This window comes from Coenobita brevimanus, chromosome 111 (assembly GCF_032717465.1).
Source record: "Coenobita brevimanus isolate Jiangsu-jjx chromosome 111, ASM3271746v2, whole genome shotgun sequence".
In the NCBI taxonomy this organism is placed as follows: Eukaryota; Metazoa; Arthropoda; class Malacostraca; order Decapoda; family Coenobitidae; genus Coenobita; species Coenobita brevimanus.
In genome coordinates this window covers 32,024,050-32,047,993 of record NC_137064.1, presented here as the reverse complement: position 1 = coordinate 32,047,993, position 23,944 = coordinate 32,024,050, and the positions used below count along the sequence as shown (strand labels likewise).

General features: G+C 42.7%; 1 protein-coding gene across 1 annotated transcript in view; it reads right to left on the bottom strand.

Moving 5' to 3' along the window:
- LOC145417857 (uncharacterized) overlaps window positions 1-23,944 on the bottom strand; it is a 146,498-nt gene that overhangs the window by 82,987 nt on the left and 39,567 nt on the right. Inside the window, exons 12-18 of the mRNA XM_080286476.1 lie at window positions 15,322-15,449; window positions 14,345-14,528; window positions 12,079-12,229; window positions 7,711-7,943; window positions 7,284-7,465; window positions 6,007-6,172; window positions 5,624-5,778 (exon numbers count right to left, since the gene is read on the bottom strand). Of these exons, the coding sequence (XP_080142602.1) occupies window positions 5,624-5,778; window positions 6,007-6,172; window positions 7,284-7,465; window positions 7,711-7,943; window positions 12,079-12,229; window positions 14,345-14,528; window positions 15,322-15,449 (1,199 nt within the window). The remainder of the gene's footprint in view (window positions 1-5,623; window positions 5,779-6,006; window positions 6,173-7,283; window positions 7,466-7,710; window positions 7,944-12,078; window positions 12,230-14,344; window positions 14,529-15,321; window positions 15,450-23,944) is intronic.

The window sequence follows — 23,944 nt, the reverse complement described above, 5'->3', positions numbered from 1 at the left end:
CAAGATTGAGAGAATACAAAGAACAGCAACCAAGATGGTCTCCAGTCTGACAGACCTGTCATACAGAGAGAGGCTGGAAAAACTGGATTTGCCTTCCTTAGAGGAAAGGAGAAAGAGGGGAGACATGACTGCAGTGTTCAGGACCATGGTGGGAGTAGATAAAATTGACAAAGAAGATCTGTTTGTATGGGATAAGAGAGCAACAAGAGGACACGGAATGAAATTGAAAAAGTCAAGCCGCTTGAAGGATATCAAGAAATATAGCTTTCCTTACAGAAGTACAGACTTATGGAATAGCCTGGACAAAGAGATCGTCCAGTCTAAAAACTTAAACGAGTTTAAAGCTAAATTTGACTTACTGAGAAACAGCGATGGAAACCCACGAGCATAGTACATTCCGTGTATATCACAATTAGGTATATTAGGTAAATACTTAAATATTTGGAACGACTTAGACAAAGAGGTGGTGCATGAGAAAAACATTCATGTGTGTAAAGGTAGACTTGATAAATGCGGACATGGAGACAGGACAACACGAGCATTGCTCAATTCCTGTATACTACAAATAGGTAAATACACACACACACATGGCTTACCATCTGCTCCTAGTCTCTCTCACCTCCTTGTCACCATTCAATACGTACTTTTTCTTTTTCAAGTAAGTTATTTGTTACTTTATGCCATCAAAATACAGTAGTTTTTCACCTACCTCTTGGTAGGTAAGTTGTCATCTGAAGATACCCTGTTCCCCAAGACCCAAACATCACTCTGTCCCCTACTGTGGTAAGTGATCACCACTTACTACTTTGTACATTCTAATTAACCCATTTTCATGCCTAATAACATTCTTAAAGGTTGTATGTGTACTAATATGAATGTTAGGTATGATCATGAGAGTATAAAAATGTTTCAAGTGGGCCAAAGGGGGAACTTGGGGGAAAATTCTGGGATTTCACCTACCAACTGGGTCTAGTCATATAACATGGGTTTCATGGCGTGATCTGCACATTTCAATATGCATGGTCAAACTCCCAGATACATGAGCAATGCAAATTGAGGGTCCACTGTATGGAAATAAATATTAAGAAATTTACAAATGAAACTTTAACATTCCTGTACTTGAAGTAGTGCTACCTTCAGCTGACATAATATAACCAACAAGCCAAACAGTTTTCTATACCCCAGGATACCATTCAATATACTGAGTGAAGATCATATAACCAAGATATAAGGCCAGGTGGTTTGGTGGGTTTAATGCACTTTGCTGACCAACTCTCATTCTAACTATAGTATTAAAGGAATCCATGAGAGAGACAAGTTTCTTGAACCTAAGTACTGGTGGTTTTGCCTGCAGCAAAGCTGCCAAGTGGTACACCTTCCCCCCCCCCCCAAGGAAAGTTTGAATAACTGCTCTTGGAGAGCCCTCGGTGATTTTCTTATAATATAAAAAGTTGCTAAGCTTGAAACTTTGAGCTGATTTAACATGTCAGCTGCTGTGTCAGCTGATGCAACAGCTAACTATTAAGCGATTTTCAATTTCGAATAAGAAGGCATTTCTGCAACTTCCTTATGAAATACAAAGTTCCTCAGCTTGAAAATCTGACTTGATCTGACATATCAGCTGTTGCTTCAGCTGAAGCATTGGCTGATTATTTAGCAATATTCGATTATAGCCATAAGGAGGCATTTTAATAAAAACAATTTCACATATTCAATGAGAATCAAAAAGAAACTTAAAAACTGGCTGCCACAGTTTCCCTACAGGTCTACAAAGACAGTCTTTTCTTGTCATCAATACCTTTCTAAGCACCGTAGCACGGGCCGAACAGGGTAGTACTCCCGAGGGGAATGGGAATGCTGGTGATAGGGAGAGCTGGAGCTCCTGTTTCACTAGCTATCTAACCATCCCCCTTTGCTGACCTTTTCAGTGTGACAGTAACATGGAGAGTAGACCAGCATACTCTCCCAAACATTTTCTCTAACTATCTATGCACTACACCACATGCACTTTACATTTCACACAACGTATCCCACTACATTACAGGGGTTGGCGCCAGCAAGGGCATGCGGCCAGAAAACTTTGCCCCCGCTACCTAGTGGCGGACTTCTGGGGGGAGGCGTGGCGGGGGTTCCGCCGGCATAGATCATGGGTCCAGGGCGAGATGGGGCTCGGGCCTGTGCTAGAGGGTATAGGGCATTGCGGTTCCCAGGCTGCCGCTTCCGCCCAATAGAGAGGGGCCCGAACCTGGGAGTAGCGTCCCAGGAGGCTGCCCTATCAGTGGGTGTATAGTGGCGGGATAGTTGCAGTGCCAAGACGCGCTTGGAGGGTGTCCCTGCAGCTGTCCTGGCAGGGTGCCCCGAGGCCACTACCACAGCCACTGGTAAGCTGGTGGGCTAGGGGTCCCAGATCCATTGCCTGGACATGGGATTGTGCGGTGAGTGGGACCTGTGCTGTGTCTGTCCCCATTTATTAATACTGAAGATGACAAAACAAAAAAGGTTTCAAAGCAAGCCTGAGGACAGTAAATCACCCATGGGGATGAGGGTGGGTTCATGGAATGTGGGAAGTTTGAGGGGAAGAGCAGGGGAAGTCGTTGAGGCATTCAGTAGGAGGTGGGTAGACGTGGCGTGTTTGCAGGAAGTTCGGTACAGGGGTGGATCAGCCAGGAAGATTGTTGGGAGGGACTGTTGCTATAAGTTGTTTTGGCAGGGGAGGACAGACGGATATGGAGGTGTTGGTGTGATGGTTGCGGAGAAATGGGTGGAATATGTTATGAATGTTTTGAGAGTAAGTTTATAGGATATTGGTTGTGAAAATTCTGTTGGGAAGAAAGATAGCTGTGATTATATCGGCATATGCTCCACAGGCAGGATTGGATGAATCAGAGAAAGATAGATTTTGGGATGATTTAATACGTGTAGTGGGTGGTATGCGGGATGATGAGATAGTGATTTTGGGAGGGGACTTAAATGGTCATGTAGGTGAAGCAGCCCAAGGTTATGAAGGAGTGCATGGGGGATGTGCATATGGTCTAAGGAATGCAGAAGGGGAAAGGATACTCGAGTTTGGGGAGGCAACGGACATGATTGTGTGCAACACATATTTTAGGAAAAGAGACAGTAGGTTAATTACGTATGAGTCTGGGGGAAATAGCAGTCAGATAGATTATTTTCTGGTTAGGAGGGCCGATAGGAGGTTAGTGAGGGATGTTAAAGTTATAGGAAGTGAGGACTGGGTGCAGCAGCACAAACTATTGATTTGTGATATGGTGCTTAAAGAACAAATGATGAAAAAGAGGACTTATGTACCTAGGAGGAAAATATGGAAGCTGAAAAACCAAGTAGTAAGGGATGCCTTCTATAGCGAGTTGAGGAGAGTGGTGGCTGAACAGGGAGCTGTAGACAGAGGCGTTAATGAACAGTACAGAGCCCTCAAGAACAATTTCTTGAGAGTTACTAATGTAACATGCGGCTGGACAAGAGGACCACCAAGACATAAAGTAACTTGGTGGTGGGATGAGGGTGTAGAAGCTGCAATTAAGGAGAAAAGAAGGCTTTTCCGGGAATGGAAGAAGGGTGGTAGCAAAGAGGAATATTTGGCTGCCAAGCGTAGGGCTAGGAGAGAGGTATACAGGGCAAAGTCTGAGTCACAGAGACAATTACTTGATAACCTCAATCATGGGGAAAGGAAAAATATATTTAGGGTGGCAGGTCAGGTGAAGAGGGATAATCGGGATATCATAGGTGAGCAGTGTGTGAAGAATGATGAAGGAAGGGTAGTGGTGAACAGTGAGGATATTAAAGATGCATGGAGAGAGCATTATAACCAGTTGTTGAATGAGGAGTTTGACTGGGACAGGGAAGGTTTGGAGCCAGCAGATCCAGTGTCTGGCCCTTGGCCTTTGATTGATACTGCTACTGTGAGTGAGGCAATAGGCAGGATGAGGGTGGGGAAGGCAGCAGGTGTGTCTGGGTTGACTGCCGAAATGTTGAAGGCCTCCCAGGCGATATAGGGGTGAGTTTAGTCACTGACCTGATAAATAGGATTATTTATGAGTGTGTTGTCCCAGATGATTGGCTGAAGAGTGTAATTGTAAATGTGTATAAAGGGAAGGGTGATGCCCTGGAAAGAGGGAATTATAGAGGTATAAAGCTTTTAGATCAGATAATGAAGGTAATGGAGAGAGTTTTAGAAGGTATGATTAGAGAAAGAGTGAATATTGATGAGATGCAGTTTGGGTTTATGCCAGGTAGGGGGACCACTGATGCCATATTCATTGTTCGACAGCTTCAGGAAAAATATATTGGTAGGAGAAGGGATCTTTATTTTGTTTTTGTTGATTTGGAAAAGGCCTTTGACAGAGTCCCTAGAGAGGTGGTGAAGTGGGCAATGAGAAAGCTTGGCTTGGAGGAGTGGCTGGTTAGGGTGGTTATGGCCATGTATGTGGGTGCTCACACCCAGGTGAGAGTGAATGGAGATTTGAGTGATGAGTTTTCCGTGAATGTTGGTGTGCATCAGGGGTCAGTCTTGAGTCCCATGTTGTTTATCATGGTACTTGAAGCCCTTTCACGTGACTTTAGAAACGGACTCCCGTGGGAGTTGTTGTATGCTGATGATTTGGTGTTGATTGCAGAGAATGAAAGGGAGGCGGAGCAAAGGTTTAGGAAGTGGAGAGATGGTATGGGGCAAAAGGGTTTAAGGGTAAATGCAGATAAAACAAAAGTGATGATATCTAGGGTTGATGGCGGTACTGTCAAAGACGAGGGAGAGTGGCCATGTGCAGTTTGCCACAAGGGCGTGGGAAGTAATTCCATCTTGTGCGTGTGTGTGTGATAAATGGGTGCATAAGAGATGTAGTGGTATCAGAGGTAGACTGCGAGATAATGCTGATTTTATGTGTACGGCGTGCCGGGGTGAGCAGGTGGAGATCGTCAGACGTGAAAGAATTGAACTTGCTGGTGAATCTCTTGAGTGTGTGGAAGAGTTTTGTTATTTAGGAGACATGTTGTGTGCTGGAGGTGGGGCTGGAGCTAGCTCTGTGGCTAGGGTGAGAAGTGGTTGGAAGAAGTTCAGGGAGCTCTTGCCTCCTGACATTGAGGGGCTCTCCCTACGTGCTAAGGGGTCTTTGTATGCAGCGTGTGTTAGGAGTGTAATGCTGTATGGCAGTGAGACCTGGGCAGTGAAGGAGGAAGACATTCGCCGGCTCAGACGTACAGAAATGACAATGATTAGGTGGATGTGCAGTGCGTCCCTGCGTCCAAGGCCTGGAGGGGCTGGGTTTACAATGGAAGAGTTGAGAGGTAGGATGGGACTGGAGTGTATTGGTGTTGTGATGAGGAGAGGTAGATTGAGGTGGTTTGGACATGTGGAGAGGATGGGGGATGATAGTTGGGTGAGGAAGGTGAGAAGTGTTAATATTGGGGGTGGGGTTATGAGGGGTAGACCAAGAAAGACATGGGACGAGGTCATTAAGTGTGACCTTAGGGTTAAGGGACTGAACAGGGAGGCTGCAATGGATCGTGCAGCATGGAGAGCCGCCATTAGGTGACCAAGGCCGACACATGCAAGCATGTTGGAGCCTTTAAAAACGAAAACGAAAACGATAAAAACGAAAACACTAACCTCTTGAACAGAGCGGCTACATCATCTGTGATGGAAGGTATCTGAGAGGACTGAAAATCTGGAAGCTGTGGTGGACAGTAAAAGCGATACAGTTGAAGAGCTCGATCCCAACACAGGGCAATTTGGGTCACTCCATGATCTCGCAGGTGCTTGTGCTGGTGAACATAAGACATATAAGAGCCAGATCACCATCACATGATGCAGTATGATACGCGTGACCTATCAGAGATACATATCTACAAAAACAAAAAGTTATAAGTGATACAGTACATAATTCAGTTTTCAAGACTGTCTAGCAGCACAAAGAAGGCAGTCCTCTGATACAATATAACTTTAAATATAAACATATAAGTACGATAATCATGACAACCATCAAAATATACCTTGGATTTCTTTGATGGGTGAGAATAGAGACAGAATGAGACCTGTTCAAGTGTGTGGTGGAGGAGTTGTCTGTGCTGCATGTTGAGGCCGCGCTGCCCCTCCTCCACAAGCACATCCAAACAGTAAAGCAACAGTACACCCTCATCAAAGGCACACCATGAATGTCTGCAAATCAAATATGATTTCAACACCATTCTGTAAGAGTTCACTGCAAATAACATCTTCTGATTATCTCTACTTTGAACTAAAGCTTACTACAGTTCATCTACCTTAACTTCGGGGGGAAAAAATCCCTTTGCAGATTATTTCCAGCAGCTACATGACAGTACAAGACAATACTACAGCACGATATTCTTTCCATATAACTTTTTTTTAGATTACCACCATAATTATTCTAGAGTTAATCTCATTACAGCTCTGCATTCATGATACAGATATAGCAATTTCAGGCTCAATTATGGTGCAAAAAATGTTCTCTGTCACAGCTCAACCCAGGAAAATGATGGATTTCATTTCTCTGATTTTTTACCCATATATTCTTCTCGCTCAATCACTGGATATCAGTCTGTTACTAGACGAACAACTATTACCTGTTCTACATAAAAATATTACCTTTCCAGACAATCTGTACTTTTAAACTGTTGTTCTTAACAAAGGGATTACAGTACAAGTCATGAGTGTGTGAGCTGCAGTATTGTGGAATACACTGGACATGAGGATGTGCTATCACCTGTTTTAAAAAAATCAATGTATATTTGATTTTTTTTCTTTTCTTTCTGACACATAAGAACAGATGATAAATTACTGATACATGGTACATCATTTTATTAACTGTTAAAGGTACAATATTTATGACATTAATTTCTCCCACATATAATATGTATTTTGAAATTTTTCATTCTGCATAAGGCCATTGGACCCATATCCGAGATCTGAGAGCTTGTGCTGTATTATTCTACTAATGTTATTTTTATACTTATATATTATTTCTACTACTGTTATTTTTATACTTATATATAATTAAGCAGATGATGATGATGATGATGATGATGATGATGATAATTATGATACTACTATCCATGACTGAAGAAGTTAATGATATGACAATGACAACAACAATAATGAAAACCAATCTGTTCCAATTTTATTTCTTGATGACATTCTTTAGACAGAAAATGGCCTTTTGGTACACCTGTGTTCCAGAGACAAACATAATTCCCTGCATGGTAATAAGTATTCTAATAATAATCTTCCCATGAAGTAACATTAAACTTACTTGCCAAGTTCATCATGAGCTGTAATAAGGAAAAGTGTTGATGGGTACAGCACTACTGGGTCTTTACTCTCAGCAGAACCCTCTTCCTCCTGACCAACTCCTTTCCCTTCTACAGTTTTATCATTTACTCCATGTGCCTCATTTTTATCGACGGCAGCTGAATTCTCTTGGCTTGGAGATGCCTTTTGATTCTCTGCGCTTTTTTCAAGTTCACCTGGACAAAGAATATTTAATCATATTATTGCATTTCAAACAAGCTGCGGTACTAATATTTACCACCAACACCCAAGATTAGGTGCTATCTGCAAACATTGAATTTAAGTTTTATTGTACATTACCGGTATATTATGCTTTCTGGGGAAACTATACATAGCTCTTATGCTCAAGGACAACTTTAATTAACTGTTGGCAGGCATTAACTATAAGCACCTTCCCGTGTTGATGTTGGTGAGTCCTTTCTTTCTGTTTCTTGTTGCGAATCTTTGTCTGCTTGCTTTTGGAGCTGCTCCTCATGTGCCAGCATGCGATGAAGCAGCATCCAAGGTGACAGAGTCTCAAATGGCAGAACCTGGGCATTGGGGGACTTCTCCAGTTGAATGACCAGCATTGATATAAGAGTTGTTACCAGCTGCACCACACGCACACGCTCCACCTCATCCACTGCATAAAACAATCAATGCTGAATAACTATGCATTCTTAAAAACTGCTGATCACTACCTTGTTTACCAGTACTGTGTAATATGCCAACTTAACTGAAAGCAATTAAGAACTCTGACAGTACAAAATGAAATAATGTAGTGGGAACCAACCTACTTCCCCAGTTTGGTGACACACAGCTACATTTTGAGTGTTTCATGCTTGCATGGATCAGTTTTATGCATCTGACAGATTCTCCCAATGCTATAAACTGTCCCAGAGTATCCTTGTCAAGTTCTCTAACCTTAACCCGTCGCGTTACGAGGTTTTCCGCACCTCCGACATCCCTCAATCCCGAGGTATTTTCGAAAAAATTTTTTTTGGCTAAAACCTCCGCTTTTGGTGAAAAACATCGAAAATTCATAGAGAAATCGCTCACCTGAGGTTTAAAATACTCAATCCAGGTAGGAGTTCCTCCTTACCTGACTGGGTTTTCTAACATGCTGGCACCAAAGAAAACGAGTCCTATGGGAGGGAAACTATTTTATCCACTCATAAACGGTATTTATTTATTTACTTGGTATGAATTTATATGTAGTATAAGAGTATATTAGTTTTCAAGCAGTAATAAAGGCATTATAAGCATTGTTTCACTCACTAACTAATCACCATACCTGACCTGTTTTTGCCACATTACTTGATCATTATTTCTGACTGTTTCTTCTTCTAATGCTATGCAAACATTGTCCTCCACATTGTCATCGATTGGGGAATCACTCTGGGCCTGAATATCTTTACTGGCCAGGTCACTGGTAACAGGTGAATTGCCGAGACAATGGCGTGAGGGGGGGAGGTTATGCGGTGTAAGGCATTGTCCCTGCTTGGCATCTTGTAGAGGAATAGAGGAAGGTGTGCCGTGTATACGTACGAAAAATCACGCGCGAAAATTGAAAATTGTGCAAATTAGGGACCTTGCAATTGCACGACGTACTGGTACATCGGCGGGACTGGCAAATGCAAATCGTTACAACGTACCCATACGTCGACGGGACGGGGCGGGTTAAGTTCCTTCTCAAGGTTTCATCTTATATTTTCTGTGTGGATAGGAAGCAGCCTTGAAAATTATGCTAATGACAGAGTATTGGGTATGTGATATGTCAGGGCCAAACAAAACCACAACTAGATTATGGGACCTGGTGACACTTGGTGGTTTATTGAGTAATTAAGGCACTCCAATCGGACTGAGCAGGTACAGGTTTATATCCAAGAGGTGGTTGGGGTTTACTGCTCATGTAATGCCACTCAGGGATGAGTGAGGCTGGTCACAATCATCTCAATTGTCAGGTCCTACTTGCCTAGCCCCGGACTCCTACTCCCCTCATGGAGCAACATAGGATTGGATGATGGATGGATGAAAATAAAACAAAAAAAAATCCAGACCTTCTTTCCCACCTTAGGGCTGGGGAGAGAGAGAGAGAGAGAGAGAGAGAGAGCAAAGCAGAGCACAAGTTGTGCTAGACTTCTGGTAACTCCTTCATATTGATGAGGGATTTTTATGTTTTATTCTTACTACTACCACATGATTTTATTCAATTTGGGAAACATCTAGTAGTGGAGAGGCTAACACAGGCTATACCTGGGCTTCCATTAGCGGACATAGAGCTATGTATAACGTCCAAAATATCCAGCTGTACATATGATTTCACAATCAACGAAGTCCCAGTGACTTCCAAATGCCTGAGCATATGCCTAAAGGGCGTACCAAGCTGTGTATAAAATGACCAATTCATAACATAATACTGAACCTGCATGTACACCCTATAAAAAAAGAATCGGGACCCTTACTGCACTATAAAATATGCCACACCGCACGAAGGAATTTGAAGCCCCAACTGAGTTCTGGTGCGTATCAGTGGTCATTGCGAGACGCATCAGCTCGTGGGGTCCCGATTCTTTTTTTATAGGGTGTACCTTAATCACAGCAAATTTTTTATTTTTGCTCTGTCTACATCTCTTGAATACCCCGGGCAGTTTGAACCAGTTTACGGACAGATGCTTTTTGCATGTGTATCTTCTGTCGGCTTTTCAGCAGAGATAAAAGTGTGTGTGCAAAAACTTAATACAGTTCACTGTACAGTATTTTGGAATTTTAGAATCTCCAGGTGAGTGCTTGTTTCTTAGTTTGCCTACACTAATTACTGCCAAAATTATATATATTTTAATTATTCGCTTAGTATCTCATTGATTAGCAGCTGTAATTTACAATTGCACATTAGCAAACTGCAAATAAGTTTTACAATTAAAGAACCAATGGAAATAACTTATATCAATTATTTTCATTTTAAATAAATTGTGAAGTTCTGAGCTATGTGCAATGAATTTACGATAAACTGCTTCAATGTGAAAGGTAAAGATGATGTCCATACAATGCAAAACATGTGACTTTCAAAATTTTAGGCTGAGACTTCCAAATTAATGGGTCTGAGGGATTTCAAAATCTTGACCTTAGTGAAAGCCCTGTTATACTGTATCTAACCACTCCAATTCTAAAATTCCCTCCAAAGCTGAAAAAATGTCAGATGACAATAACGGATTAAAAAACTATGTCACAGGAGTGATGGCTATGGGAGGGGCAGACAACATTACAGAGAGATTACAATAACGTCCTGGGTTACGTCAGAGTTCCGTTCCTGAGACGTGACTTAAGTCGATTTTGTATGTAACTCAAGTTTCTGACTGTACATCGTACATTTATACCTCAAGAAAGTGAGTTAGGGGGTGGGGAGGTGATGTGAAATTTGAGGGACAGGGAATGCAGGATGGGCAAGACGAGGTGATGAATAGAAGAGGGGAGAAGGAAGATAGGAGTGTTATAAAGGGAGAAATGAATGCAATTGAAGGAAAAAGAGACGACAGGGGGACAAAAGAGGGATAGGAGAGAGGAATGGAGAAGGGGGAGTGTATATCAATGGAATGAGAAGGAAGAAGGGAAGAGAGGACAGTAAAAAAAAAAAAAAAAAAAAAAAGGAGGGGTAAGGATGTGTGATGTGTGGGGGAAGAGGGAGATAAATGTGTGTACAAAGCTAGGAAAAGGAGGGAATAAAGAGAGGGGAGAGAAGAAAGGAATAGGGAGGGAAATGAGTAAGAGATGAGGGATTTAGGATTATTGAGGAAATGGATGGGAAGGAAAAATAAGGATGAGAGGGGGAATAATAGAGGGAGGAGGGAGTTACAAAAGGAAATAGGAATAGGTAAACGACAGGGGATGAGCGAGGGAGGAGAGGAAATACGTAAGGAGAGATGAGAAGAGAACAGAGTGGAAAGAGACATCTTGTGACAGACGGCAACATTTTAAAACTCGCACTTTACGGTTATATCTTCATTATAATATTTTTTTTAATTCCTCGTAGCGGCCTGTCGTAACCTCAAGATTGACTCAAGTCGAGAGAGACATAACCTGGGACCTTACTGCAGTATATTTTACTTGCACCAAGCTATATCGATCTGCACTACGAAAACATACCCTACGAGGGACAACTGAACAAGATTTAAATTTTTACTACTTTTATGTCAATAATGGCAAGCTAAGTTCTGTACTACATCAAACTGCAACTGGCAAAGCACTTAATAAGGTCAGTTCTTCATGTACAGTAATGCCTGAAGATAAAAATGGGTGTCCAAATAACTTAAATGAGCTATAAACATTAAGGTACTGGTACCTCATACTTGGGGAAGTTTGTCAATGCTGAACCTCTTCACTACGATGACAATGTAAAAATTTTTATCAAGCCACCACCTGACAATTTTATTCTTCAGGAGGGACCATTAATAGTGAAAGTGTTAATAAAAGCTGAATCTAAAATCACCATTTCAGAATCTCTTTCCTAAGCTGAAAAAATCATCCAGCGCAGGAAGAGAAAAACAAAATTACATCTTTGGGTTGATGAGGTTACTAGGTAACATGGTTTCAGGTATGGTTTGCAAGGGATGTCTCAAAAGAGATGGTTTACTTCTGTCTCCTGATCTATAGCCAGATGCCTTCCCAGAAGGGGTGGCCATAAATGAACTGCCTCCACGTCATCCTGTCCTCTACCATCAGGCTGCCCTCCCATCATCTTGCACCACCCTCACTCACAGACTTGTCCACAGTTTACTTACTTATGGTAATATGGTGCTCCAGAGTGGTGTTCATTGTTTCAGATATCTTCATGAGGGTCTTGGCCCATCGGTTCTTTTCCTCCTCAGCTTCTGCCCTGTTGAACCGCATCAAAGCCTCTGCCAATCCCTGTGCTCCCCATGTAATGACTCCCTGAACGAATGTAATAAAATTACAATGCTTATATTATATGCATTCCTTCATTCTTTCCTTTTTTCTGTCTATGGGTGACACTACAGAGTGACAAGCCAAATGGTTTCCTGTACACCAGGAAACCATTTACTAGGTTGGGTGGTAACCATATAACCAAATTATGGCACCTGCTGGTTTTGTGGGTAATTATGGCACTCCAATCAGATTGAGCCTGTGTAGGTTTATATCCAAGGGATGGTTGGGGTTTATTGCTCATGTAATGCTACCCAGGGATGAGCAAGGCTGGTCACTCTCATATTAAATGTCAAGACCAACTTGCCTAGCTCTAGGCTCTTAAGTTCCTCATAGGGCAACATGAGATTTGATGATGGATGGATAGATGGATACTGTAAATAAAGATTCAATATGCTATAACAGTTGCTTTCATTGTGGTCCACTGTCAATTCATTAGCTTCCCTAACTTTAACACTGCACTTTCCCAAACACTCAATTACCCGAACTCCAGAATCTTTGTCTACTATGCCTCCTACCATGTACAAATTCAGTCACACATCTGTACACCCTTTTCATCCTACAAAAATCCAGTTTACACATAATTAAAATGCAAATACTTATAAAGCCATACCTCACCTTGAAATATGGTCAGGTAGGCATGGACAGTACCGTAAAACACTGTAACTTCGGACAGTGCCCAAACTTCGGACATTTTGCAAAAAAAATGTAATAATTCAAGTTTATTGGAAGAGGGTGCGATATTTGCAAAAAATAATGATATGGGTAGGTAGGTTAATCTGTAAAGATTATTAGGTATAAGTCCTATTAAACTAGCTTGAATATGTGTGGGTGAAAAAAAATTATGAATCACATGGAAAAAAATTTGACAATTTCTAACCCTGCAAAACTTTGTTTACACAGAACAAACAGTTTAAATTGTAAGAATATGATTACTACGATTATATGTGGAAAAGTGTTGTATGTACTGGGCAGTAAACTATTTTAAAATATATACATGCATAATCTTGCTATGACTGTTTTAATGAATATCTCTGTATTTTTCAGAAAAAAATCCTAAATTCGGACTGACAAATTACTGGAAAAATACAGACTATAGGTGTGTGTGTGTGTGTGTGTGTGTGTGTGTGTGTGTGTGTTTAAGATCAAAGTGTGTAGCTCATTAATACATTCCACAGTGCCTTCATAACATGTGCCTGTGTGTGCGTGTGTCTGTTGATTTGTGTGCGTGTTAGTGGGTGTGTGGGTGTCATCAGAACCAGTAAGAAGTGTTTAACATCATATTATGTTATTTCAGTATGCATTTGTTGAGTCAGTGAGGTAGCTACTTGATAATTAGGTGAAGTTTTGTTTAGGAAAAAGAGATCAGTTCCCCTTTCAGTTTGGAATGTAAGCAATGCACTTTTATATAATTTTTTTGTCTGAAAAAGTTTCTGAAGAGTTCTTAGTTATATTTATGGCCAGAATACCTCACTACAATGTGATATGATGCACCTTAATGTGATCTCAAATTATGAGCTCAAAAAAGATATTTTTGGATATTTCTCTTTATATTTATATAACTTGGGCCACAGGTGCACAATATTTTTTTTTACATTTTTTAAAAACTTCTAAAGTGTCCGAAGTTTGGCCAGTGTGTCCAGAGACAGGTGCTATTAACCTTTCCCATGTTTAAAGGGCAAATACCTGGATGTCCAAAGTTTGGAAGAGCTGTCAGAAGTTAGGAAATTTGATCCTAAATTCAGACACTTGAAAATTAAAAAAATAAAAAACACGAGTTTAACGTGGCTAATTTTTTTTATTATATGGATTCAGTAGGTACTGTCCCTGGCTACCACCTGACACCAACAGGGATAAAATTGCACCATTTTACACAGAGTTATTCATTTAAACACATGAAAAGTGTCCGAAGTTAGGGTGTTTTACGGTACTCATTATGACCACAGATACTAAAACAAAACTTCTCAGATCAATGAACAAAAACTCAAAAATGACGAAAGCATAACATGATGACTAATATCATACTAAAGTTCAAGAGAAAGTACCAAACATTCATTCTGGTGGTAATTTGTCTTTTTCCCAACAATACAAACCCTTCTTTACCTTATAGTCTTTGAGTTTGAATAGTGAGTCTATCAGTATGGCCAGCTGAGTCTGTCTAGTGGGGAGTGTGACCCCCTGGCGTGATTTGGGTGGTGGTTCATGGAATATGGTGGTAAGCAACTCTGCCACTACCTGGTATCGACCATCTGTATAGTTGTCCACTACTTGCTCCAGCATGTGTGACCTGTGTTGTATGAATAAACAACATAAAATACTTTTCTATGGACCAATAAAAATGACAAATACTTGATTCACGCTAATTTTGAGGTCAACCTGACAACTTTATTCTGTAATGGAATATACTGATTAATTCTTCTCTGAGATTTTCTTATACTGATGATGATCCAATTAAAACTACTACAATAATTACAGGAAAAGGAAAGGAAGACAGCAATAAGTACCAAGGAGTCAGAATATTAAAACAGAACAAAGATGAGAACTTTCACTGCTGTCAAACCTAAATCATCCAGAATGCATCAATCCAGAACTTCATAGATCCATACACTTTGTTAGTATGAAATTTCAGACCTTTTTTTTTTTTTTTTTTTTTTTTTTTTTTAATGATGACTGTCAACACCTTAATTTTCTTCCAAATTTCCGGTACTCCATGTTTTAGTGGGATAAGTGTGACATAAAATTATCATGCAAAGTAACAAATTGGTTACCTTTTTCTTACTTTGACTGTATATCATAATTATGATGTTCAACATTAGCTGGGAATGAGCTTAGTGATTTTTTGCCTAATGATCAGCTTCTACAATACCTCCCAATCAATAAGACAGCAATACCTACAGTGGTAGCAGGACAAATCATATTCAACAGCAACAATAACATTCAGGTTTTTACCCAATGAAAGGAGATATTTTGAACTGGGTGAGTTCCCAAGACTGGAGACAGAAAACATATGAGATGAAAATCAGAAAAAAACAGATCAGAAGTGGAAAATGAGCATCGTTACACATATAAAAGGCCCAGACCTCTGGAGGAAGTTAAGATGACGACGAACTTCTGAATGAGAAACCACACTCGGGTCGCCGATCACATGGGCCTTCTCCACAATAAATTCTGGCCCACCTTCTGACAGATGTTCCAGGTCAAACATTAACTGAAAATTAACAGGTAATTAAAAGGTAAAGTTGGGGACACAAGTTCACCCAATATTTCACCATTTCCACTTATTATCCTCTGTCTGCTAATGTGTAGAAGCACGTATGGACAAGTTTGAGAGGAGCGAGAGATTGTTTTTGATTGCAGACATGAATGGCAAAGTGGGGAGTGTACGAGTGGATGGAGTGGTTGGTCAGTGGGGTGTGCCAACTGAAGTAGATGGGAATGGTAGTGCTTTGGTGGACATCTGTGCTGATAAGGGGTTGGCATTAGCCAACACCTACTTTTGGCATAAGATGATCCACAGGTATACATGGAGAGTCATGAGAAGGACGGATGGTGAACTTGTGGAACAAAAGGCAATGATAGACTACGTGTGTGTGGATGAGTGAATGAGAAGACAAGTGTTTGATGCAAGAGTGTGGAGAGGATGGGGAAATGGAATCTCAGACCATCACTTAGTGATGGCCAAGGTAAGGCTGCAAGGGAAGTGGGTGAGGAGACGAAGGGGAAGACAGGAGGAAACAGCTCCTGTAAGAAGAGTGGAGAAGTTGCAAGATAGTGAGAAAATGGGAGAGTATAAGAGAATAGTGGAAGAAAGTTTGGGAAGGTATGAGTTAGAGCAGATGGAAGGGGTGGAAGACGTATGTAAGATATTCACGGAAGAGACAGGCGCAGCATGTGAGGTGGTTTGTGGAGTGAGGAGGAGATGCAGGGGAGTGCAAGGTGGAATGACGAGGTGAAACAAGCTGTGGAACAAAAGAAAAAGGCATATAGTGAATGGCTAGCGAGTAGACGTAGGGGAGAAGATGAGAGAGAGAAGAGTGTGGTATATGTGAGCAGGAGAAGAGAGGTGAAGAGATTGGTGAAGGAGAGTAAGAACAAAGTGGATGAAGAGTTTGAGAGGAATCTGAGTGTGAAATGGAGGGAGAGTAAGAAATTGTTTTGTAAGGAGGTAAAGAAAGTAAGGCAGTGTGAAAAGGAAAATAGTAGGGGAGTGAAAGATAGGAATAATAGATTGTTGGTGAAGATGGAAGGAGCACTTTTGAGGATTTGTTGAATGTAGATAGTAAAAGCAGCGCAAGTATAAGTGGTTGGGGAATGGCTGGGAGAAGGAGAGGTGAGAGAAGGGAGGAAGAGATCAGTAGGGTGGAAGTAGTGGAAGCAATGAAGAAGATCAAGATGGGGGAGGCCCCAGGAAATGATGGAGTGTGTGGTGAAATGCTCAAGTATGGGGATGAGATTGTAGTGGCGTGGATATGGAAGTTGTGAAGATTGACTTGGGAAGAGGGAAGGGTTCCAGTGGACTGGAAATCTGGTATAAATGTTCCTTTATACAAAGGAAAAGGGGAGAGTGAAGTATGTGGTAACCATAGGGGTATTTGCCTTCTTAGTGTGACTGAAAAAATATATGGTAGAATACTCATTGATAGAGGAGCTAATTGGAGAAGAACTAGGGGGATTTAGGAAGGGAAGAGGGTGTGTAGATCAGATATTTGTTCTAAGATGTTTAGTGGAGAAGTATCTAGAGAAGGGAAAGAAAGTGTATGCTGCCTTCATGGACTTGGAGAAGGCTTATGACAGAATAGATAGGCAAGGTATGTGGAAGGTATTAAGAATATATGGAGTGGAGGGGAAATTGTTGAGTGCTGTGAAGAGTATGTACGAAGGAGCTACGGCTACGGTGCGAGTGGATGGTGAGCTGAGTGAGTTCTATGATCTCGATGTGGGACTGAAACAAGGTTGTGTGATGTCTCCATGGCTGTTTAACCTGTCACATCCCGAGCTATTTCGCACCTCTGACACCCCCCAATCCCAAGGTATTTTCGAAAATTGTTTTTTTGGCTAAAACCTCCGCTTTTGGTGAAAAACATCGAAAATTCATAGAGAAATCGCTCACCTGAGGTTTAAAATACTCGATCCAGGTAGGATTACCTCCTTACCTGACTGGGTTTTCTAACAGGCTGGCACCAAAGGAAACAAGTTCTATGAGAGGGTAACTATTTCACACAACTCATAAACGGTATTTATTTACTTACTTGGTACGAATTTATATGTAGTATGAGAGTATATTGGTTTTCAAGCAGTAATATAGGCATTATAAGCATTGTTTCACTCACTAACTCATCACCATACCTGACCTTCTTTTGCCACATTACTTGATCATTATTTCTGACTGTTTCTTCTTCTAATGCTATGTAAACTTTGTCCTCCACATTGTCATCGATTGGGGAATCACTCTGGCCCTGAATATCTTTACTGGCCAGGTCACTGGTAACAGGTGAATTACCGAGACAATGGCGTGAGGGGGGGGGGGAGGTTATGCGGTGTAAGGCACTGTCCCTGCTTGGCATCTTGTACAGGAATAGAGGAAGGTGTCCCGTGTATACGTACGAAAAATCACGCACGAAAATTGAAAATTGTGCAAATTAGGGACCTTGCAATTGCATAACGTACCAGTACGTCGCCGGGACTGGCAAATGCAAAATGTTGCAACGTACCCATACTTCGACGGGACGGGGCGGGTTAATACATACATGGATGGGGTTGTAAAGGAGGTGCAAGGTAGGACAGTGGATGTGGGGGTGGCTCTAAAGAATGAGGGTGAAATTCCAGTGTTGCTGTTTGCTGATGATACAGTATTGTTGAGTGAAGATGAATGGGAGTTGCAAAGTTTGGTGAATGAATTTGGAACACTGTGTAGGAAGAGGAATCTGAAAGTTAATGTAAACAAGAGTAAAGTTATGGTGTTTGAGAGCAATGAAGTCACAGAATGCACAGTGAGGCTGGATGGTGAAGATATGGAGAATGTGAGTGCATTCAAGTACTTGGGTAGTGTGATGAGTAAGGATGGAACTTTTGGGGATGAAGTGCTTGAAAGGGTACAGCAGGGAAGGAAGGTTGTTGGTTCACTGAAAGCAGCGATGAGAAATAGGGAGGTGAGTATGGAAGTTAAGAAGTCACTGCATGATAGTATTGTGATCCCTACCCTGACATATGGAAGAAAGGCATGGACCTTGCTAGAAGGGAACAAGTCAAGCGTGAGAGCAGTGGAAATGAGTTACCTGAGAGGAGCATGTGGTGTGACATGGAGGGACAGGTTGACGAATGAAGAAGTGAAGGAACATTGTGGGGTGGAAGTGGATGTGGTTGAGAAGATTAGGAGAAATACACTCAGGTGGTTTGGACATGTGGAGAGAATGGAGAATGAAAGATTGACTAAGAGGGTGTATGTAGGTGAGGTGGAGGGAGGGAGAGAGAGGGGAAGACCGAGGATGAGGTGGAGGGATGGAGTTGAGAGGTATATGAGGGAGGGGGGAGTGAGTTGGGGGGAGGGTTGGCAAATGGTGGGTGACAGAGCGACTTGGAGGCGTTTTGTCTGCAGCAACCCTGTGCGGGATTAGGATGTCTGGCTATAGATAGATAGATGGGCTAATGTGAAACTTCTGGATATTTCTCAGCCTAAAGACAGACCTTTCTAATGTGATGTGACAGGAGGATAGTAACAGATATGCCCTATGTGTTAAGTAAATGCAATGGAATACTAAGTGATATTCTGAACTTTACTATACCCATAATATAATGTAAATCATAAATCCAAGCCAAGACTCAATTACAAGCTTCCCTAAAATTCTGGATGGAGAAAAGATAATTCTTATACTGTACTACATAAACAATTACTTTGGGAGAAAATGTAAACTACCAAATGCTATGAAAGTTATGATTTTTGAAATGTCTGTTTTATTCATAAGCTGTGCTTAAATTAAATCCCTCTCTTTTGGGAGAATATGCAAACTACCACTTGCTGTGCATGTTATGATCTTTCAATCAGTAGTGAAAATTTTTGTTTGGTATGATTATGTTTGCCTTTATATTGGCGTATGCTCCACTGGCAGGCCTGGATGAAGTAGAGATGGATAGATTTTGGGATGACTTAAAACGTGTAGTAACTGGTATGGGGGATGACGAGATTGTTGTATTCGGAGGAGAATTAAATGGTCATGTAGGTGAAGCAGCTCAGGGATATGAAGGAATACATGGGGGATGTGCATATGGCACAAGAAATGAGGATGGGGAAAGGATACTCGAGTTTGGGGAGGCAATGAACATCACTGTCTGCAACACACATTTTAGGAAAAGAGAGAGTAGGTTGATTACATACGAGTCATGGAGAAATAGCAGCCAGATAGACTATTTCCTGGTCAGGAGGGCTTACTGGAAGTTAGTGAGGGATGTTAAAGTTTTTGGGAGTGAGATGTGTGTGCAGCAACACAAGTTATTGATATGTGACATGGTGCTTAAGGAGAGGGTGATGAAAAAGTGGACCTATGAACCAAAGGAGGAAAATATGGAAGCTGAAAAATCAAGCAGTCAGGGAAGCCTTCTATAGAGAGATTAGAAGAGTGGTGGCTGAACAGGGAGACATTGACAGCAGTGTTAATGGACAGCACAGAGCCCTCAAGAGCATCCTCTTGAGTTAGGGGGGTTTCACACTTACACAACAAATGTCGTGACTGGCTAAGAACTGAAAATCGTGGCGTTCACCACGATTTTTGTCATGATTTTGGGGCCTCATTACAGTGCTACACATAAGCTACGAAGCGCTACTAGGGCGCTACCACAGCGTCACAAACAGTCACAATGTGTGCAAAACCACGATCACGAATACCAATACGGTGCCACGCACATGCCATGAGGGCCTACTATGCCCTACTAATGGCCAAATAAGGCACCACACAGGTATCACAAAGTATGCCAATGGCATCCCATGGGGCTATATATATTGGGACGCCACACCTATCTCGTCATTCCTAGCTTAGTGCACATACCTAGAGGACACCCCAGCGATGGACCATATTTTTGGCACCACCCAAAGTGACCTACTGTTGCTGCAGTGACAATTGCAGCGCGAGATCGCAAATAGTGGGTGGTGCGGCTTCCTCTGACTCTTCTACCTGGGTCTCCTGGGACCTCATCAACCTTTTGGGGGGTGCGCTCTTGGGCCTTGACACGAACCATCTTGACCAGACTCAGGTCACTGGAACAGCAAGACTGATAATTGCTGCTGCCCACCGGCAGCTTTATAAAAATCTGTCGTGGGCGGGGCATACCTACCTAGTGAGATGACGTGTCACCTTCAAGACAGATGTAGCATCCTAGTAGCATTGTCATAGCTCTCTACTGCAGCCTCGTTGCACCTCACTGGTTCATTCATGGGGATTGTGGCTCATTATTGGCATATGCAGGCAATAGCGTGGCACCTGCGTGTGCCCATGAGAAATTATTAGTGCCTTTGTGGCCTTCTAGCAATTCCCTGTTCACGAAATGTAAGGTCCTTATTGCCGGCTGGGGCATCCTAGTGGTGGCCGCGGGGCCCTGCATACCCCACAACAGGCAACTAAGGCGCCACATACCTCTATGAGGGGGAAATAGGGAGCTAAGCATGAGCTACGACGGTCCACTAGGGAGCTATGCATCTTTTTTGTTGTGGTGAAAGTTTAGGCATGCCCAAAACTTTCAGCCAGGCTCATGACAAGCCACTAGGACTCAATAATGCACTATGACTCGTCACGAACATCATGATTTTGTACCAAGAGGGCATTACGAATAAAAGATTGTGGCCAGTCATGGCCTTTGTCATGTAGATGTGAAACCCCCTTTATTGATTCAGTGTGTGGATGGACAAGTGGCTCCCCAAGACACAAAGTAACATGGTGGTGGGAGAAGGATGTAGAAGCTGCAGTTAAGGAGAAAAGAATGCTTTTCTGGGAATAGAAGAAGGGTGATAACGAAGAAGTAATACAGTAAAACCTCACTCTAATGGACTAATTGGGGCCGAAGCCATTCTGGAAAAAGCGACATCTGGACTTCCCTCTGCTAACCTGGACTTTTTCCAATATATTAGACAGTAGTCCAGATCTCACCAATGGTTTTTAAACTGTTTTCACTACCATTGCAGTGCTGTACTGTATTATACCTTCCCTACAGTAATCAAATGGTATATATTCATCATCATCATCATCATCATCATCCGGACCTCCTTTCCCACCCTACGGCAGGGTGAGGAGTAGCAATGTCGAGACAGCCCAAATTTGTCCAATCCAATGGGTCATGCTTCCACTTACTCATCATTCAAGCCCCCGGATTCCTGGCTCTATTGGATACGCCAAAAACATTGACCTCGTTCTGTAGCTACACAAAAATGCATCCGACTGAGTCAATCCGGATGCTGCCATGTTAAAAAGGGACGCCAAATCCCTGATCATGCACTTCTCCTCACAATATTCTTCCAGCCACCTCAATCTCTTGTCAGTTCCCTAGTCTCACCGACTTCCAAACCTCTCCTCCTCACACACTCATCCATCACATCTCTCCACTTTCTCCTTGGCCTACCTTGCCTCCTCCCTCCTTCAAATTCACTCAGATATACCTTTTTCACCACTCTATTGTTATTCATTCTCTCCACATGACCATACCATCTCAGTATACTCTCTTCGATTCTGGTGTCCACCGACTTCCTCACGCCACATCTTTCATGAATCACATTATTTCGTATCAAATGGTATAGTACTGTATATATAATAATACTGTACACCATACTGATAAACATGTCTTTTATTTACCTTATTGTGGTGAACATAGGTGAAGTGGTCAGGCAGTCTGGACTGCTTCTAGCTCTATCAGACTTTTTCCAATATACTGTATAAGAGTTTAGTGCGGTATCTCCTCGATTCCGATAATAGTGAATTCTGGTCTACTGAAGTCCGTTATATCGAGGTTTTACTGTATTGTACTTGGCTGCCAGGCGTAATGCTAGAAAAGAGATATACAGGGCAACGTCTGAGTCCCAGAGACTTTTACTTGATAAACTAAATTGTGCAGAAAGGAAAAATATGATATTTAAGGTGGCAAATCAGATGAAGAGGGAGTATAGGGATATCACAGGTGAGCAGTGTGTGATGAATGCTGAAGGAAGGGTAGTGGTGAACAGTGGGGATACTAAAGACGCATGGAGACAGCATTACAGCTGGTTGTTGAATGAGAAGAGTGACAGGGAAGGTTTGGAGCTGGCAGATCCAGTGTTTGGTCCTTGGCCTTTGATTGACTCTGCTACTGTGAGCAGGGCAATATGCGAGATGCAGATGGGGAGGGCAGCAGGTGTGTCTGGGTTGACTGCTGAAACCTCAGGAGATATATGAGTGGGGATAGCCAATTACTTGATAAATACGATTACATATGAGTTTGTCGTCCCAGATGATTGGCTGAAGAGTGTTATTGTAAATGTGTACAAGGGGAAGGGCGATGCCCTGGAAAGAGGAAATTATTGAGGTATAAAACTTTTAGACCAGATAAAGAAGGTCATGGAGAGAGTTCTAGAAGGTATGATCATAGAAAGAGTGAATACAGTACACCCATACCCTGATATCTGGCAATGTTGTGTATCAGTGGGATGGTTCAGCCAATGAGTATGTCGGATATCAAAGCAATTTTCCCCATAAGATACTGAAGAAAAGCCAGACATGCATTCCAGACCCAAACTCAAACTCCCATATACCTTACTCAGTCAACACAGACTGACACAGAGACACCATAGCTAATGTTATTATCCTTATAAACAGTAGTATTGCTAAAAAGTGATACAGCAAAGATCAATGCAGGAAGGTAGGGTGGTGGGACGTGCAGTGGTCAACATAGCTTCAGGGCAACTGTCTGACAGTGACAACCAGGCAGAGAACTGGCAGCCTGCCAAGCAGGGGTGGGGGAGGGCAGGGGGATGGGGAGGGAGACAAGCAGGGGTGGGGGAGGGCAGGGGGATGGGGAGGGAGACAAGCAGGGGTGGGGGAGGGCAGGGGGATGGGGAGGGAGACAAGCAGGGGTGGGGGAGGGCAGGGGGATGGGGAGGGAGACAAGCAGGGGTGGGGGAGGGCAGGGGGATGGGGAGGGAGACAAGCAGGGGTGGGGGAGGGCAGGGGGATGGGGAGGGAGACAAGCAGGGGTGGGGGAGGGCAGGGGGATGGGGAGGGAGACAAGCAGGGGTGGGGGAGGGCAGGGGGATGGGGAGGGAGACAAGCAGGAGTGGGGGAGAAAGAGATGGTAAGGGGACAAGGAAGGAGACAAGCCAAACTTCTCTTCTACCCCCCCCCCCAGTCTCACTCACTCACTCACTCACCACTCACTCACTCACTCACTCACCCACTCACTCTCACTCACACTCACACACACACACACTCACACACACACACACACGCGCAAGTGCAGGAGACAAGTAGGGGTTGTGGAGGGTGGGAGGATGGAGAGGGAGACAACCTGGGGTGGGGGAGGGCAGGGAGAGAGGGAGGGAGACATGCTTGGCAGTGTTGAGTGTGGTGGGGGATGGAGGAGGGACTGGGAGGGGGAGAAGAGAGGGGATGGAGGGAGGACAGGAGGACCAGAAGAGCCTCATTTCAAACCAAGGGAGAGGCAGGGTGTTGGACTAGGTAGGCGACGGACATT